Below are 14,734 nucleotides of genomic sequence, written 5' to 3'. Positions count from 1 at the left end.
ATATATATATATATATATATATATATATATATATATATATATATATATATATATATATATATATATATATATATATATATACTGTTCAGTTTTTTATAGTACTACTCTGCCAGAGAGCAGAGTACACACAGGGCAGAGGAGGACTAGCAGAACATCAGGCATTTAAAAGTTTGCTTTCACTCACAAACAGCTGCTCCTCTCATCCATCGATGTGATATGATCAGCTCTGAATGAAACGACAGATTAATTATTCCCCCTGCAAGTCCTAAACTACTGCTGAGTGAAAAAAAAGAAGCTTATGGAGAGCTCCACCTGCACTGTGCTCATGGACCCACAAAAACCTTCAAATTTAGAGAAAGGACACAGAATGAAAGAGGAGTTAAAACAAAGAAAGAAAAGAAAGATGGGTGTCGATTCATCATTCAATATTGCAATTTGCATCAATATGTTTGATGCAAAGATAAATCACTGATATATATAATCAACATTAGGATATGCCTTTAGTTTGAAACTGTCAAAAAGTACCAGGCAGATAATGGCAAGCAGCCACAAAAAAGACGATGACGATAAAATTATTTACTCAGGAATAAATCAGCATTTTGGAGATATCTTGGATTTTGGAGAAAATATGGGTCAACAGACAAAGCACATGCTGAGTACAAACAATGCTGTTAAGAGATAAAATGCTCAGGAAACACGCCCTACCTGCCTGGCCAGGCATCTCGCTGCGTTAACTTTTTGCTGGGTCAACATTAGCTGCTCTATTTCAACAATGTTAGGCTGGGAAAAAAGTAGTATAGATGTACTAAAAAAGTAAATAAAAGTTTAAATAATATAAGTAACTTATAAAGCTATGAGTAGAGTAAACCTCTGCCAACTGCTAGGCCAATTTATGCAATGAAGAAGTGCCTAAACTAATAATTGGTAAATGCAAAAAACATGATGGTTTTATCTTTTATGTCCAAAAGCAAAAAAGAAAGGAGTGGCAGCTTCTTCTGCAACAGACTGTGTTATATGGGCATATGATTTTACCTCATATCAATCACAGACCCTTGAGACCCTTAAATCAAATTGATTTTTGCATCATGACAGACTTTGTGATATTGTAAATAATTGTATCAAAGAATCAATATAATATTGCATTGTAGTGAAATTTGTCTATGCCAATAAAATCTAACTTTGGAAGTCCCAAATGTTTTACAGAACATTTTTCTAGAGAATAAGAGAATAATCTGTTGGGGTTTTTTTTATTCAAAACTGTAGCTACCCAGGAATCTGTACTAACAAATATACACACATCCGTAAGGGAGAAAAACCTTTAAACACTCAGTGGGGGGTTAGGAAGGTTAGCAAGCAAGGTTATAAGTCAAGCCACAGACTGACACAAAGCTTCTGAATTTAGCTCGTAAAGAACCAGGGAGATTTAGACCAACTATGTATAGTACTGAGCATGTATGTGCATGTGTGTGAGAGAGAGACAGCAAAGAGGGAAACTATGTACAGAGAGGAAGCACATGAGGTGTGATGAGTCTGTACATAACTGACATGCATCCAAGCAAGTGGAGCACACATTTATAATTAGCAGCGCAATAGATGTCAAACTGGCATAGCTGGCATACATACGGGACATAAATACACACGTGCTCAGTAACAGTGATACATAGTGACACTGGAATACATGTGTGCATTACACTTTGTCATTAATATATAAAAATTAAAAAAATGTAGAATGAATGTGAGTAGAAAAAGGCAAAAGACATTACCGGTATGTAATGTGAAAATGTTTTGCTAATACTTTGTTGGTTTCCTGAAAAAAATAAATGTGTGATTTTGGTAGTTAGGATGAAAATTCATTAAGTGTTGATATTTCCAAATAACTAAATTACCTTGCTGTCATTATAGACTTCAATGAACCAACTACTTGACATTTTATTTTTCATATATGTTGAATTGTAAGCTTATCTGCTGACTTATATCACAGTACTATAAGAAAAAAAAGTATTTTTTCGAGAAAACAAGAACTGCTTACAAAAAAACACAGCGAGCAAAAATAACCCTTTTAGAATTCCATCTCTATTTCATCTATAATTAATACCAAATAAAAGATCTTTACAGAAAGCTGACACATGAAAGCTGCCAGTGAATGTGCCCTAAATTGAATGCAAAACCCCTTTTCTTCACTCTGTGTTGTACTCCAACATGCACATAAATCAATTAAAGGTCTCAAGAATTATAACTCTGTGGTTTGACATCTTCATGCTTATATTAAGATGTTGGTAGTGAGAAGGACTTTTAAAAAACATTCAAAAAGCACAAAGACTCCAGAGAAACATTAACCTTCACCCTGTCATAAACCTCAACCACAGAGCCAAGGAGGCATGTTTAGACCTCATGTATTTGTAATGCAAAACACTGTATGTGTGAGGCTGTATCAGTCAAAAGATCTGCTAACGATGCCGCTAATGCTGCACAATTTATACTTCAGATTAGTGCTGCAGCTAACTATGATTTTAAATATAGCTTAGCTGTTTAATCATTTATAAAATGTAAAAATAATTGTGGAAAAGGTAACCAAAGTAAAATCTTTATATTCCATATTTTATGCCAAAAATGGCCAATATTTAATGCAAATGTATAAATAACAGAAAATACATTAACAGCATCTCAGAGACATTGTTGGTTTAAAAAAATAAATAAAAAAAATACAGAGCCTGGGAAGGGGGGGTAATATTAAAAGAAAAAAAAAACAACTCAAAATATCAGTGATTTAAGTCATACATTTTTGAGAAAAAAGTCACAAATTTTCAACATATTGTGACCTGTGTGAGTCAAACCTGGATTGTTAATTTTAGACTCAGTTGATTTATCATTTTCAGTTTTTAGTATGCTTTGGATGAATGAACAATGTGCACATAAACTTTTGGATCCTTGACAAAAAACAAAAAACAAAAAAAAAACTTGTATATTTGTGACTTAAATCTCAGAAATTCTGAGTTTTTTCTCTAACTGTTACCCCCTTTCCCTGGCTCCATATTTATTTAAAACCATCAATGACTCTAATATGGCATTGTTTAAAAAAAACCATAAAATCCCAATATTTGTTAGACTGGAACCAGCCAACATGATAAATTGCCTAAAGAATTAAACAACTGGCAACATTTTTGTTAGTGAACTAATTGATTAATCAACTATCTTTTGCAGTATTTGCAATCCATGTGACTGCTGCTAGTTTTAGTGGCAAAGATAAAGTCGTAGATTTGGAAGGGTGGGATGGCTGAATCTCATTCTGTCATCACATTTTATTTAATAGAATTTCTTAATACTCCCTCGAGCGTGAGATTACAAAGAAGAAAAGGGTGTTGACTTTGATATAAGCGGACATAAAACTGGATGTTTTGTAAACATAGCAACACAAAAAGCATTTTTGATTCCATGGGACCTTGAAATAAATGGAGGAAAATTGAAATATATAACCAGTCAGGGACAATGGGCGACAAGGGTCAAATGAGCATGATTTGAAATATGAAATGAATAACACTCTCTAAAATGACACTCTCACTCTTCTTCCCCATTTTCTTCCTCTCTCTCCATTTGTGTGTGTGTGTCTCTCTCTAGTCCCAAAGGAGGGTGTGCAGTTTGCTAATGAAAAAGCAGCCTTAATACGTTTTCCCCGAGTCCATCTGGTAATAATTGCTGCATGTAGCAACCGTAGCTGTGTTTGGATAAAGCTCTGACATACATGGGGCCCTCTGACGTTCAAGTGTTTTTCTGTGTGTGCTCGTGTGGGGGTGAGAAAGAGAGAGAGAGAGAGAGAGAGAGAGAGAGAGAGAAAGGAGGATAAAAGCATGTGACTGGGGAGATGCTGTGTTACTCTGTGTGTGTGTTTATGAGCGTACACATTCATGCTTGTGCTTGCGTTTTTTCCAAGCTGCTGGGTGATGAGCCAACATAACTAAATCACCTTTATCATCAGCACACTGTTTTACGTAGAGAAGCACAGAGCAGAGCGGGGCCGAGCGTGGGTGGTTGGGCAACCTCTGCTCCTTCGGGCCATCAGCATGACTCAAGGTGATGATTAGTGGCATCTGATGGCACACAGACTTCTATCAAACACCCAAACGCACAAATCTGCACTAACAGAGGTGTTTATTTCACTATGTACTGGAATCAGGGCAAAAAGAGCAGTGTCAAGACCTAGGATTTTTAAAAAGACACAGATCATCTTAAAAATGCTTTGAGAAAGTCCAGTAACGTTCAAACATGGGGCATCTTCTTGTAAAAAATTTTAGCTAGTAAGTGCTAGTAAATTCACCATGCATCGCTTACTCCCAAATGTAAATGTGTCTTGTTTAACTGTTCTTGAGCAAGACACTGATTTCATGATAAGCTGCCCTGGATATCTGGAGTATCAGCTGAAAAACTAATTGGAGGCCCCATGCAAACCCCAAGGAGTGCTGGACCTGGAAACTTCCAGGAAAGTCTCATATTATTAAGTAAGGATTGAGGTTATTTTACAATGATTTCATTTCACAGCATGACAGTGAGAGGATGATGTTGTACAAACACAGGTTACACCCTCAACACTGTTATTGCGTAACTAAAACTATATTAAAAATATAATAAAACATAATATAAACCCTTTCTGTGTTACTCATCTTTGTACTGAACCTGACAAGAGGAAAATAATACCGAGTACTCCATCTGTGCCAACTACATGAGTTCTGGCCATAAAATTGTTTTACAATCTAATCACTTTGAAGAAGTAGCTGTCATTTCAATCAAATGAGACTAATCAAAAATCATGTTACCAGATCACAAGTGGCACATTCTTCTCTCAGTTCAATGCAAATGTCTTTATCTTGTGACTTACTGGCAGCGCACAGTTGGGAGTAGGTGGAAGGGAGTGGAACTTGCAGAAAGACCCTTTGTGCTCAGAGGGTCACACATCCTCTGTATGAGGCATTCACATTTAGACAGATTAATGTGTGCGGGAAGATGCACATACACACCAGTAAATGGCATTGCTTACTGAAAATGATGAAAGGAATCCATAATATGAAGAATGGCTGATGATGATGATGGGCTTCCTTTGTCCTCACATGGCAATAAAGTATATTGTCACCTTACACTTTCACTTTCCAGCATGATCCACAGCCATCGCCTACCAGAGCATAACCTTCTGTGTAAGCTTGAATGACATGTACAGCCATTTTATATAGTGCTACTGATATAAAAGAGCTATTTTTATGGACAAAATCCATCTCCTTTGTCCTCTTATGCAGTAAGGATTAGCCTGACTCCTTTATGTGTATGTATGAACATGTACAGTGTTATATATAACCCAAAAAGACAGCGGGTGGGTGAGTCAGAGGAGAGGTACAACATCCTGTACAGACACTGATTTCCTTTCAGGCTCTTTTGAGTGTTTGCGTGTGTTGATTTGTCCGACCCAGCCCTCCACAGGGAGGTTACAGCCAGGAAGGCTAATCAGCCAACGCAACACTCTGTTCTGACATGCTAACACAGACCTGCACTATGACACAGAAGACTGGTTTAACATTTGGTTAAATGCTTTAAAAAATGTTTTGTTCAGTTAAAACCTCTATTAACCCTTTTAAGATTGAACATGTGTTGGGTGTTGATCTTAAAGGGCCAATATGTGCCATCTAACCTGGTTACCCTCCTCCCAAGCTTTGTTAGCTGAGCGCAGAGAGGACACTTAGGTGAGCAGGTTTTTCTATTATGTTTAACTGGTTAAATGTAAATTATGTTGAACTACATTTAACTCAACCTATGATTTGTCAGATGACACACAAGACATATGGCAGTTTAAAGACTTCAATATACTTCAGACAAACTGGATCCTACAACATGTTTCTACCAGTGACAGCTCCCCTTAAGTGAGGCCAAAACATCTCAATCGCCTTCTGGTGGCTGGCTACACTACAGGTCATAAACCCCGCTTCCTCCATGTCAGTGGATGACACATGGGCCAAACTAAAAACTCAAAATACACCTCAAACAAATTTTTTTCCCTAAGATGGTTTCTGTCATTTGAGGTAGTTCTTTTTACACTGATGTATGTTTAAGTATTCATTTTTCTGATAAATTTTGTTTTAATTAATTAGTTATTTATTATTAAGGCTATACAAATGGGGTTAGGCAGCACGATTGAAAGCTGTGTGTGCTAATCAATGTGCTCATAATCAGTGGCGCTGCTCTTGATTGGCGGAAATTCAATACCATGGCTCCACTTCCCAGTTACTGGGCAGACTTTGGCTCAAAAAGACAAAGATGGCAGCGGACACATCCAGGATTTTTTGGCTTAATATTTGTACAGTGGGAGGAAGTGAAGACGCATTGCGAATCTTTATACACAGTCTATGATTTATGCCGAGCTTAAGTGTTTGTACTTAATTCTAAATGGCCATACTCTGAGCCTGACATCATAGCCTTCTCCTGTCACTGCCTCTCCAACCCTTTACCAAGAATTGTGACCATTTGGGTGTCAACTTGATGAACTGTACAAATGGGTATATTGGCACACACTGTCTAACTGCCTCTATTTGAAGGAAATCATTTTGTTATACTCAGTGTAGAAACAAAATTATGTACCCACATCCAATCTAAACTTGGAGCAGGTGCTGAACCAAAGGTAAGTAAATAGTCAACTGATGAGGAGCTGTGTTGCCTGAAAGATCACCACTACTTTGGTGCATTAAATAAGTGAAAACTGGAGCCCTGCAGTGCGCAAGTCATGTGTGCAAACCTTTGCTCACTGGCCAACTGTTGCATGAAATGGGCACGGCTGTCAGATTGTCCAACCAGTCCTCCAAATTAATCAACTCAGTACGGCATCATTTGTCTGTGCCTTCCAAAACCGTTACAAATTTGAATCACAATTACTTCAGTCACTAGGCTTTGTCACTTGAGTGTAAACATGTTGTTTTGGAGAGTTTGATGAAAAGAGTGAGTGTATCGGATTGTCTGTTTCAGAAAGTGACAAAAATAACTGCCGTCAGTTAGGAGGCTTTAAACACTATTATCTGATGTGACAAGCTCTTCTTATAGATATTCTGAGGCCTTACACTATGGGAGGTGACTGCAATATACAGTGGCAACTGGCCATAGCAAATTGTAGAGTACAGATCATGTCATGAATATTCAAAATGGTTTGTCCTGTTTGATTTTCCTCACCACAAACACAAATGGCCTTGTGAAACTAAAGATACAGCATGATGCATACTTGAAATACACGTTCGAATAACTTTCAGATACATGTAACTAATTTGCCAGATGCCAGATTCATAGTACATTTTCCACCCTGCCAGAGTCTGAAATCCCAATCGGGCTGATCTCACAAAGAAGCCATTCACACTGATATGCGCGCACACACGTGCACACATGTACACGCACGCATGCACGCACACACACACACGTGCACACACACACACACACACACACACACACACGCTCTTTCAGTCAGTCTAAACTTTTACCGAACTTGAACTCCCCCAAAACCCTGTGGTGACCGCATAAAAAGTAGTTCTCAAGTTACAAACTTGCCCAAAATAGGCCATAAGTACATAGTACTGCTATTTGGTGACGTAGATTATACTTTAGAATGGTTACACACACACACACACATACACATGGCCCATAATGAATTCAGTACCATGCTTTAGAGAAAGAGGGCATTGTAAAAAATAACCTAATAAGCAAATAAAGGTGTTTAAATACACTATAATCCATGCAAGAATAATACAGCCAATTCTATTTTGTTCTTAATAAGTCATTAGGCTGACACACAGTTTAAAATCCACAGACCTACAGTCCGTCAGACTTCTAAACAAAAGGTTCAGGAAAAACCCTCTAAAAGCAACGCGTCAGTAAAGACGCCACTGGGAGAGATAGTCATCCTCCAAAGATGACTCATGCTGTACACAATCCCTATATGCACACATAAAAAAGGTATCCCACAAGGACCCTTTAAACCCCTAATTTTTAGAGAGAGAATCATCATTATTTCAGGCCGGTACTTTTTAAAATACGGGTCAAGATCCGAAACGAGCCACAGGCCTGTTTCTAGTGGGTTCCCGCATGAAATAAGTAATAATATGCTTTCAGGGAGCGTTAGAAGAACTTCTGTCCCTTCCTGGAATAGGAAGAAAAAAAAAAACTTGAAGGGACGTCCTCCAAGTGCAGTAGTTTTTGGAATAGCTAATCTGTGTACAGGAAACAGGCGCTAAGACTTCTGGCGCTAGTGGGCTGAGCAATCAAAACAATCTCTCCATCTTCTGATTGAGGAGAAAGGGAGCTCAGCCAGACTCTTCAACACACTTCATCAAGGGAGAGGAGAGGGAAGTAGAGAGGGGAGAAACAATTGCAAAGGAGAATGACAAGGGATGAGGTAAAGACTGATATCAGGAGCGGGAATGAGGGATAGAGAGAGTGAGAGAAATATATATATATATATTTGTTTTTTGTCTTAGCTAGCTACTCTTTTCTTTCTTTATCGTCTCCTGTCTTATTTTGTTTTTCCTTCTTCCTCCACCTCATCTTTTCTCCCCCCCACCGTTTGTCTTATCTTCAGTCCTTTTTCCCTCCTTTCCCTCTTGAGTCCTTGCTCTTCTCTTCTCCCCTCCTCCATCTGTGTGTTATGAGCAGAAGTTGGGGAGAAAGTACGTGGGATTTTCCCACAGCTCGGCAAGACCAGACCCAACCCCACACAAGTGTGCGCACACACACACATGCACGCACGCACGCACGCAAGCACATGCACGTACACAAACACACACACACACACACACACACACACACACACACACACACACACACACACACACACACACACACAGTTTCTGTCTCTCCCTCCACTCCCTCTGTCTCATGTCAGAGGGGAGTCTTGAGGAAAACCACCCATATTCCACCACCGAGTAATCTGTATGTTTGTTGGAACTTTTTGCCGCTCGTTCCACAGACATCAACTTTGCTGCTGCTATGGCAACAGAGTAATTAGAACAGGGTTACGGGATGAAAATATCTCTGCCTTTTCAATTAAAACACTGCAGCTCCTATTAAAACATTTAATTTGAGAAATCCTTCTAATGAAATTCTTACAAAAGGCTTTAGTTTCCACAAGATGACACAGATGTTTTGCAACTGTATTAAGAGTTTTGTATGTATTTCCCAGGGTCGTAAAACTCCATGTTTTATGCTTTATCTTGCCATCTATTTTCCGTCCCTTATTCGGGTCCAGGTCTAAGAAAGACTACCCAGAAGTCCTTGTCCCCAGCCATGATTGTTGACTTATTCTGAAGCATTCCCAAACAAGGCGGGATATTGAAAACCTTTAAGCACATTGCAGATGTCATACTTTGTCTTACTCTTACTTGTAAGGAAATCCAAGATACTTAAAATCCTTCACATGGGGCAGCATCTTGAAGAGCCAGGAGAAAGTTTCTACCCCAGTTGAAGTATTTTCAAGATTTATGTCTAATCAGGCCATCCCTAACTCTTAAATCATCTGCAAAAGCAGAGATGCAATCCTGAGATGATCAAAGTGGACACATTATTCCTCAGCTTTGCCTAAAATATTTGTCCATAAAAATAACAAATGCAACCTTGGTGAGGCATCTATTGCCCACTGAGGATGTGCTTGACTCTCTGACTCTAGTTACACAAATACCACATACTGTCCATCCAAAAAAACATCCCATAGAACAACATCACAAACGTACTCTGCAGGTTGCAAAATGCTAGACTGCACTGCATTTTCAGTTGAAGTACCAATTAGACCGGGGCTTTTGCTTTGCTGAGAGATATTTCATCTTAAGTCTGTATCCTTCCAACAACACAGGGAAAAAGGATGTTATCCTACTGCAAGCAAGTTGCTAAATGTTAAACTTTAGACTAAAATTCGTCTAGTGAAATCTTCAATGTGAACTAACCTTAGCTTTATGTGAACCATGAACTATATGTCACTTGTCATTGCACAAGGCCTGCCTGTCAATTTATCCAATTGGACAATGGGGAAAAACACAAATGATGTTGGATACTTCTACTACAACTAAGGTTTTATCAACAGAAGGTGCTCAGGACACTCCTTGAAAAAACATGAGGAGCATAGAGCTTTAAAATGGTGTTTTGCAGACGCAAAAGCAGCAGGCAAAAAAGCTTTACTCTTATTGAAAAGAATTACAAAAAGCCACCCCACACTGCTTGAAAGTGCTTTGTCAGATTGGGGGTGTAAGCCTTTCACAAAACATCCATCAGTGTGATGCTCTAATAGCTGGAGTAAAGCTTCTGCTGCTTTTTTTAAAAATGGAATTGACAACTTTCAGAAATAACCAGAGCCTTCAGCATCTCAAGGCAAATTTCATCCCTCTGGGCAGCTTGCCTCTGCCAGAATGATGGAAAAGGCTTCCACTGAGTCCTCTCCTTTACAACCTTAATGTCAAGTCTTCAGGTCCGCAACTCAAGGGAGGGGGACCCAGTTCCCCTATTACAGACATGTTTGCTCTTTCCCCAAAACATCAAACAACTGACCATCAAATATATAAAGTTGCAATAGATAAACATGAGTACGATTTTCTCTCGATAAACTGGTTGGAAAGATAATTCAGGCACATGTTGACACTGCTGCCTGTGTCTCAGAGTGCAGCTGGCTTTGAGTATGGGTCTGTACATGTTGGTGCAGGTGTACATAAGTGTGATTCACCTCTGCAGCCTGTGTCTCCTGGTGCAATAGTGTCAGCCCCGTCAGGTCCTCCAGGAATGAGTGCGAAGAATTAAACACCTTGGACAAGAAGTTGAAACCTTCCCTCTCATAGTGGTCCAGGACCTGGAAAAAAGAAAAAACAAAACAAAATCAATGAACAAAGACATTTCCAGTTGATTTTTGAGGAAATGTAATGTCTGCTGAGAGGCTAACAATACATCCATTGTGACTGAAAAAAACTGCATCTGTTCAAGGTGCATATTAAGTATCATATTTTGGAGTCAGTGAGCCTGTATTTACACCTTTATTTATTATTCTCCCCATTAATTTCATGATAAGTCTTTTGTCAAAACAAATATCAGAAAACAGTGAAAAAATTCCAAGAAATTGTTTCTAATCTAAAGATATTCGGTTAATTCTCATGTATGATAAAGCAAAGTATTAAATTCTCAAATTTAAAGGCCCTGACACACCAAGTCAACCATCAGCTGCTAGTGTGAAGACGTGTTTCCTCTCAAATAGGAACATACATGCTAGTGTTCCATTGGTTGCAGTCTTTGCAGTATGTTCATGTGTAACTATTTGGCCGAGACACAGGCGACATGAGGTGACACAGTTGGCCTTGTCACAACTAGTTCTTTGATGTCAGTCTGGTACATCTTGGCCCGAAGAAGCAAAAAAATAGTATAACATATAGAGTAAAAATTTTAATCAAAATAGTTGATTTTCTGTTAATTGGTTCATCACCAATCCTTAAACATTTGAAAAATAAGTAGCTGTGTTGTATAAGTTGCAGAGGCATCAAACTATTAACACTATACATTTAGACTACAGCACTTCATAGACTTGAATGGAGGATGCCTGAAGGATAAGAGTAATGTCCCTTAAAAGTTTCTATTCAAGCCACAAAACTTAAAAAAAGCTTCTTAACATAAATTAACGTCTTCACCTTTTACTGCGCTTTCAGGTAAAACACTTCCCAAGACATCTTTGAGTGTTTTTTTTTCTCCACCAAACATTACATGCTTCTTTTGAACTCCTTTTTGAGTCTAATGTGTACACTTTGTGTGGACAGCTACAGTCACGCTAATGCATCACGACATGTCCAATTCTGTCAAAAACATCATACGATGGCAAACAGAAACTTTCTCTTAAAAGCAGATAATAATAAATGTTTAGTGGTACAAAATAAAAAGGCACCCGCTGGTCCATAGACAGCCTTTTGAAACACAAAAACCACAAATCAGCACCTCTGCAATCATCCTGACATGTCTTCCTTGATCTTCTACTAGCAGCGACTTCAAATACCCACACCTTCTTTCCAAAACACCCCACATATACACACACACACACACACAGATCCCCTGCCCTCTGTGCTACCTTCCTAAGCTTGGCCGAGCCTTTCATGGACGCCCACAGACCCTCCTCTGCAGGTGTAGGGTTACCTCTGCCTCAGACATCAACACAATGTGTGCACCAACGTCTGAGTGTGGGTGTGTTTGAGTGTGTGTGTGTGTGTGTGTTCGCAGACTGACCTGGCGTCTAGTCCTGGAGCCAGACACACCGCACACAATACACACTGACGTGTCCCTCGTTCATCTTTTCAACCTCTCTTTTCTTTCCTTCCTTCTCTTTTATTTCTTTGATTCCCCACTTCCATCCGCGGGATCCGTTACACGAGACGCCAACAGCCAAAACCCACTTTGTTGAAATATAGATGCTCATGACTCAGAAAGCAACTTGATAACTGTGATGATCTTTTGATAAAGTTAAGAAAGTCCTAGAAATGCACACAGACTCGTTACATCATTTACTTATGTTCAAATCAATAGCAGATAAGGCCGTAACCGATGACTTCTACAGTATTCAGTCCCAAAGCACGGTTTTGGCTTTGGAAGTTTTAAATTGTAAAAAGTAATCTTAAAATCCAGATTTAAACACATCTCCAGAGTATCAAGCTTCAGCATCATGATGTATCTCCTACTGAAAGAAGACAGAAAGGCGTGATCAAATCAAATCACACAGGGTTAAACACTGTATTTAGGCAGTTTTACTTTGTTGTACAGCTCATACAATTTGATAGAAATAATTTGTATAAAAAATATATTTTAAAAGGATGAGAAAATATTATAGCATGTGGAGCATCAGCTGTAAAAAATAACGGATGTAGTTAACGTGACATCACCCACTGGTTGTGAAGCCAGAAGTGGCCACATTTGGACAGGAGGGTTGTGCTGTGGAGAAGTGAGCAGTGGATCTGACGGAGTAGGTGAGGAAACTATCTGCAGACAGCCTGTCACTCAAAACGGCCCATCCTTGAATATAAATAACTTCAAACCTTGCTAAAATATTAAAGGGTGATTTATATAAAAAATTGCTCCCCATATAGTTGTCATAACTGTTGAAATTTGCTGTAGAGACCAAAACTGTCTTTAAACCCAGGCTGTAAACATGTTTATTCATGCTGTACAGTTGGGCTTTTTAACATGGGTGTGGGGGGTGGAGATCGATTAGTTTCCAGAACCAGATTCATGTGGCCATTTCAAGAACTGCAGTTTTTGGCTCTTGAGTGTTGGCTTCATTTTTCTGCCCCGGAGGTTTCCACTTGAAAGCATCTAGCATCTGACTAATTTTAACTGCACAGTCCCAAAACCGTTGTGGGAAATATGCCATAAAAGCATTAACATATGTAGACACACACAGAATGGAAGAGGCTTGACACATTTACAAGGTTTGCTGTGTTAATCAGGCACCAGGTTTCAGTAGTGATTGCCTGCTGTTGACGGATAGCACCAATTAAGCCAAGCTACAAACACAGTCATCAACATCTGGATTAGATGGTGTGCTACACATATGTGCACACATGTGCACTTGTCCTGAAACTTCCTTCCTTAAGGACTCACATTAATCTCTCCCCTCAGGCTTTATGTGACAACGATGATGACTTCTGTTTGAAGATGTTTGTGGATCCATACTGTGGAAAGTGCCTACACATGTGCGTGAGTAGCATCCCTAAACACATCAAACATACCCTCAGTGACTCAGAGGGGCTTTAACTTACATTGTAAAGATAATGCACATTGTAGTTGACTTACATTTCAAAATATATATAGACGCAATAGGTGAGGGTGTAATGTGTAACAATTAGTGAAATGTTTAGTGGTTCTTGGTTCGTGGTTTTGCCATGATGTGACATTTACTGTACACTGTGAGTAAACACTTCCTGGTGATTCAGGGGTTTTGACTTCTGTTTTTAACATGTATGGTCAACACACCAGGTCAAACACTCACCTTGAAAACGCAAAAAAACTCCATACTGACTCATTAAGTACCCACTCAGGCCCTATGGTATTCCAGGGAATCAGCACACTTCACAGGAAGCAAAGCTCATTAAGTTTGTGTAGTTAACGCTCTGTGGTAGCCACCTACGTGTCTACAATATACGTAAAAACAGCACAGAGTAAAGTAAATATGTACAGAGTTCTTCATTCTAAAGTGAGTTTTGACATTTGCACATTGCTGGTATTAATTTAAGTATGAAATATTTTCCAAAGTCCAAAAAGATCTCTTTAAATTGCATAACTAAAGACATTTAATTTAAAAACCGGGGTTTAAAACGCGTAAACCGCAATTGTTACACGTAAATTTTCTGTCAATTGCCTAATCAATTAAATGTATTATTGTTTTTAAATGTGTTATGCAGAAACATTAGAGGGCCAATGAATTAATTAGACCACTTTCCTTGTATACAATCAAAGGGTGCTGGGTGTTAAAGATATCGGCCGTAAAGATGTCTACCTTCTCTCTAACAGAATGAAACTAGATAGCTTTTGGCTTGTGAGCATTTTCATGTTGGAACTATTGTTCTTCTACCAGACTATACCCACTGACTGTATCACCGCACAAAAAGGAAACGACAACTACTCACGAAGACAGCCTTGCGCTCGTGACAGCATGAAATGTAAAAAAAAGGCCTCCTTGGCAGAGCTGTAAGGTTAGCCAGCTCAATGGTGC

The 14,734-nt window shown here is 38.9% G+C and overlaps 1 protein-coding gene across 1 annotated transcript in view; it reads right to left on the bottom strand.

The window, feature by feature from the left end:
• Window positions 1–14,734, bottom strand: part of atg7 (ATG7 autophagy related 7 homolog (S. cerevisiae)) — a 79,778-nt gene that overhangs the window by 23,676 nt on the left and 41,368 nt on the right. Inside the window, exon 18 of the mRNA XM_042506622.2 lies at window positions 10,721–10,843. Within this exon, the coding sequence (XP_042362556.2) occupies window positions 10,721–10,843 (123 nt within the window). The remainder of the gene's footprint in view (window positions 1–10,720; window positions 10,844–14,734) is intronic.

This window comes from Plectropomus leopardus, chromosome 2, assembly GCF_026936395.1.
Source record: "Plectropomus leopardus strain MGB_pleo_1.0 chromosome 2, ASM2693639v1, whole genome shotgun sequence".
NCBI lineage: Eukaryota > Metazoa > Chordata > Actinopteri > Perciformes > Serranidae > Plectropomus > Plectropomus leopardus.
This window is presented reverse-complemented; position numbering and strand designations above follow the sequence as displayed.